Raw genomic sequence first — 5,154 nt, 5'->3', positions numbered from 1 at the left:
GGTGCAGATATGTAGATGTATGTGTGTCGGGTGTTGATGGATACATTTATGTGCATTTCTGTGCACTCAATTTGATTCCAGGTTGCTATTCCAGTGTATGCGTGTGTGCATGTGTGTGCGTGTTTGTGTGTGTGTGTGTGTGTGTGTTTGTGTGTGTGTGTAATATATTCACTGAAATGTAATGCATTGCACTGATTTCCACACTAAAATGTACAAATGCTAATCTTAACGAAATCTTGACATCCTCCAATGTTTCAAAGAAAACTACGAGAGAGCAAGGAAAAGCAAATACATAACTTCAGGATGACAGGAAAAATGGTTGTAATTACCGTTGTGTGCGCGCTCCCAGGGGATGCACATTTAGATTAAAGATAAGAGCGAAGTTTCTTCGGACGCCACTTTGAATGTGACAAGTTGGATGCAAAGACATATTTTTCCAGCTGCTGCTTTTTATCATGTCGAGTGTTTGGGCAGGGTTTTTTCACTCCTCTTTTACTGTGTGTGTGTGTGTGTGTGTGTGTGTGTGTGTGTGTGTGTGTGTGTGTGTGTGTGTGTGTGTGTGTGTGTGTGTGAATTATCTTCCTCGCTCTCTCAGCCATTGTTTCTCATTAGGCAATGCACATCGAGTCGATTGCAGTTGTATAATCGCCATTGAAATGTTATGGGAACCGCCTTTAGTGAGTTATGTGGCAATGAGAATGAATAGAGCATGGAGGAACTGCAGGACCTTTAGACATAGATTGCATTGTCTTTCGCAAATGGAGAACAGATGTGGGGTGCGATACTTTATTCCGACAGACACTGAAACAATTGAGCCAACAGCAGTTCCATGTGTTTTGTGTTGACCACAATGTTACTAAAAGGAAATTCTTAAGTTTTCATGGAAGAAGCCCCGGTCCATATTTATGCAGTAAATCGTCAAGAGACATAAATCGAAAAATATGAGTTCCATTGTGGTGCGCTTCATGCTCGTATGAAGCGGTGCATGTCCCAGAACAAGTTCAACAAACCCCTGTTGTTTGCGGTCGATTTTTTCATCCATTTTAATTTTCTTTTCCCCCTTTCTCTCTCTATCTCTCTCTCTCTCTCTCGGTTTGCGCAGGAGGTCATTCTCAAGCGGGCAGCGGATCTGGTTGAAGCGCTGTATGGAATGCCCCATAACAACCAGGTGAGTGAGCGTTTCCTGCCGTCGCTGGGAAGAGAAGAAAAACATCAGTCCGACTCACCAGGTTAAAGCCCATTAATAATTAATTTCTTAATGGTTAATAGAGCCTTTATAAATCATTAATTACATGCTAACAAGACATGTTCCCATGAATTATTTTATACCAGCGCTAATATATCAGTGCTCAGCAAAGACACCGATGAAGCAAGTGATTACACTGTCGCGCCAAGTGAGCCATTTGTAACCATCAGTGTCACTTGTTCTCGCCATGTGCACTCACTAGGCAAGCAGGCGCAGGTGACAGCGCTAGCTGCATTAGCATGTGTTATGTCCTGTGGTTTAGCATCTGTAGGGGAGAGAGAGGGGGGGGGATCTGTCTAGAGATGTTTGGATGTTAAAGATGACATTATGGGGAGGTGTGTGAGGGTTTGTGAAGATTAACACATATCTCACATTCTGCCAGTGTGATAGTTGATGATTAAAACGGAGTGTAAACAGCATGATAACTGTGTTTTGTGTATGTGTGTATGTGTGTGTGTGTGTGTGTGTGTGTGTGTGTGTGTGTGTGTGTGTGTGTGTGTGTGTGTGTGTGTGTTTCCTGGGACAGGAGATCATCCTGAAGCGGGCTGCTGATATTGCCGAGGCGTTGTATAACGTGCCCCGGAACCACAACCAGCTGCCGGGCCTCACCAACAGCTCGGTGCACGCGGGCATGATGGGCGTCAACTCCTTCCCCGGCCAGCTCGCCGTCAACGTGGTCCGACTCGACACAAGGTGGAAACCAGGGTGAGCAGACAGAGCACTTCAATCCATCTGGATTGAAAATCGGTTCAGTTGGCTTTATCTACGATCAACATACAAACCTATATTATTGTTGATGAGCGTTTTTCGGTCAGAAAAGGCACATTGTCAGGAAATAAAGTTTTTCAGGGCCAGAAGCTATCACACTTAAAAATTGAAAAATCTTGCAACTGCTGTAACGTGGATGTCTAAAGAACCGCCAGACTTCCTCAGAGGGTTCTATGTCAAGCTTCTCTGGGTTCCTTTGTGGAGATTATCTGGAGAATCCATACATATTGTAGATTGGGATTAATTTAAGACAGGCCATTGTTATGTCTTTTCGCATGGAGTTTCACTGCACCATCTGCTGATGTGTGTGCTATAAATGAAGTGATATTTCCATAGCATAGCTCCACTGCTAATGGTAGCTTCCTCTTTGAAGTTTCCCTGCAATTATGGACAATTAGGTTCCATATCCACGGACAGTTGAAGTGTACCTTTAGAAAGTCAGTGTAAATAACAAACCTGATTTGCAAGTCTAAAAGAATTCTTTGTATAGCCATCGTTAACACTTCCCCCTCTGTCCTCCTTCTGTCTTCTCCTCTTTCTCTCTCTCTCCTCTCTCTCTCCTCTCTCTCTCTCTCCTCTCTCTTCTCTTTCTCTCTCTCCTCTGTCTCTCTCTCTCTCTCTCTCCTCTCTCTCTCTCTCTCTCTCTCTCTCTCTCTCTCTCTCTCTCTCTCTCTCTGTCTCTCTCTCCCTCCAGGCTTTAGTCGGAACACCAGCAGCGTCTCGCCGCATGGCTATGTGCCCAGCTCCACGCCGCAGCAGACCAGCTACAGCTCCGTCTCCACCAGCATGAACGGCTACGGCAACAGCGGCATGTCCAACCTGGGCAGCTCGCCCAGTTTCCTCAACGGCTCCGCCGCCAACTCCCCCTATGCCAGTGAGTCCCCTAGCCAGCGCCCGCGTCCTAAATGAAGTGCTCGTTTACGACTCCGTGCTCTGTCCCGCGGATAGAGAAACGCTGTTTGCCTGGGCCTGTTCGCTCCGCTGTTGGGATGAAGCAACAGGAGCCTTGTTGCTGTCTAGTCTGAATTTGGCTGTTTTGTTTTGTTTTGTTTTGTTTTGTTTATCGGTTGTGTTATTGTTTGTGGCCGTTGGAGGGTTCATTTATCAGGCAGGACAGTGTAGTCTTTTGCAGAAGTAGTGCAAGACAGCAAACCAGGAAGTAAGCAAAACTTTCCACTACAGTCTGTTCCACTGCCCTTTACCACCACTGATCACTGTTCTGTTCCCAAGACCAGACTGGACTGGAAGCCCTGGGATTTTTAACTGACAAGCAACAAAGGCGTCATTTTTTTTTTGGTGGGACAGTGATCTTAAACACAACATGGCTCTTGTTTCTCTCTATGAAAAATGGTAACTGATATGTTAATTATAGATGACCTAATCTGATGGGGGTATCAGCGGACTTGATGCCTCAGTCATAGAATGTTCCAGAGCATGAGGAGAAGCGTGTTTATTTTTCTTTGATTTGAGTGGATGTCATTGAGGTTGATAGCACAGCCCTCAGATCTTAAGCTATACCCCACTGGATTCTCTGGCAACCTCCCAACATTGGAGTGTTAGATGGCTGTTAGGAGCTACCTCCCCCCGCCACCCCGCCCCATGTCTTTGAACTCTTCCGCTACACCCTCTCAACTCTGTTATTCTTTTGCTAATTTTCCTTAATGTTGGCCTTTTTTCCAATTCAGCAAACAGGGGAAAGTGTCAGAGTGAGAGAGAGGGGATTGCGGTTGGGGCTCGGGGCGGGGTGGAGTGTGATGGAGGAGAGGCAGAGACAGGGGGAGGTGTTGGGCGGCTGCCCGTGCGTTTGCTCAGCCTCACTGTGAGGGGATCGGAGGGTGGAGCGGGGGCTTTGCGTTTCTCCTAGTTTTTTTCTTTTCTTTTTTTCTTCTCCTTTTTGAAGCGTTGCGTTTGAGCGTGAGGAGAGGGATGGGGGGGGCTTTGGCACAGCGACTGAGGGGCGGCCTCCCGCAGGCGAAAACAATAGCAGCAGATTGCAACACACCGTGGCACAAACGCTAACGCCGCACAGCGAGGGGGGAGAGAGGAGGGGGGTTGGGGGGGTTGGTGATGCTAAGACTTGGGGAACTCTGGCATCGATGCGGCGGGCCGCCTCTCCACGAGCCTCCCAAGCCGCTTTGAAATGAAATTGAAAAGCCCCGTTGCGCGTTTGCCACGCCTCAACGCTCGTGTCACGGCGCCGCCCTCCATCCTACTCCTGCGCTGCAAATTAAAGACTGGTAATTAAATCAATAAACTAATTGGAGGGGTAACAATTCAATTTCAGCACTTTGGTCCCCAAGATGTTAACAAGTATTTTAAAAAGGCCTGCCGGCTCCATTAGACACTTTCAATCAATCCAGAGCCAGGCGATGTGGTTCCAATTTTCATTAATTGATTAGTTAGGAGTTGATAAATGGATTCTGCCATTGTTACATGGGTTGGCTATGAAGCTATTTAAATGGAGCTGTGCTTAGGTGCTCCCCCTGATAAAGTGTTATCAGTGGGACTGACGTTAAAAGAGCTTTGAATGTGAGGTTCGGCTGTGCTCCCAGGGGGGTGAGCTGTGGATTTCCACATAATAAGTATTGGTTGGTGGAAGATTGTACTGTGCTGCTGCGTATCAGAAGGGAAATGGGGAGGTTCTAGCTTTGGAAGAGGATCTTGCAATTCCATTTGAATAGAATAGACTGTGAAGGAAGTTGTAGAACATTTTGTATTTTTTTTAAAATACAATAGTCCTCAGCTTTTTGTGTTTTGTATGACACTAACACCTTTTTATGTTTACTGAAATGAGTTATCTGTTCATTTGTGTTCTTCTGTTCATCTGTTCATTCTACGAGTAATCTGTTCATTTTCTCGTAATCTATAATCTCTTTCAAATCCTGCCCTTAATTTCCGAAAAGACATATACAGTACAATCACAGTTTCCTTATAACAAAAGCTGGCGTTTGTTATCCATTTGTGTTGAGAGTTAACGTTTTTGCTGTTTCGTGTGTTTTTTTCACTCTCTGTGGTGGGCCACTCAGTCGTCCCGTCCAGCCCCACCATGGCCTCGTCCACTAGCTTGGCCTCCAACTGCAGCAGCTCGTCCGGCATCTTCTCCTTCTCCCCCGCCAACATGGTGTCGGCCGTCAAGCAGA

General features: G+C 46.3%; 1 protein-coding gene across 1 annotated transcript in view; it reads left to right on the top strand.

The window, feature by feature from the left end:
- The window catches only part of LOC121709441 (transcription factor COE1-A-like), a 140,233-nt gene that overhangs the window by 127,326 nt on the left and 7,753 nt on the right, over nt 1–5,154 (top strand). The window contains 5 exon segments of the mRNA XM_042092845.1: nt 1,103–1,168; nt 1,773–1,922; nt 1,924–1,951; nt 2,709–2,888; nt 5,041–5,154. The exon segment at nt 5,041–5,154 is cut by the window's right edge and continues 81 nt beyond it. Of these exon segments, the coding sequence (XP_041948779.1) occupies nt 1,103–1,168; nt 1,773–1,922; nt 1,924–1,951; nt 2,709–2,888; nt 5,041–5,154 (538 nt within the window).

This window comes from Alosa sapidissima, chromosome 5 (genome assembly GCF_018492685.1).
Source record: "Alosa sapidissima isolate fAloSap1 chromosome 5, fAloSap1.pri, whole genome shotgun sequence".
In the NCBI taxonomy this organism is placed as follows: Eukaryota; Metazoa; Chordata; class Actinopteri; order Clupeiformes; family Clupeidae; genus Alosa; species Alosa sapidissima.
This window is presented reverse-complemented; position numbering and strand designations above follow the sequence as displayed.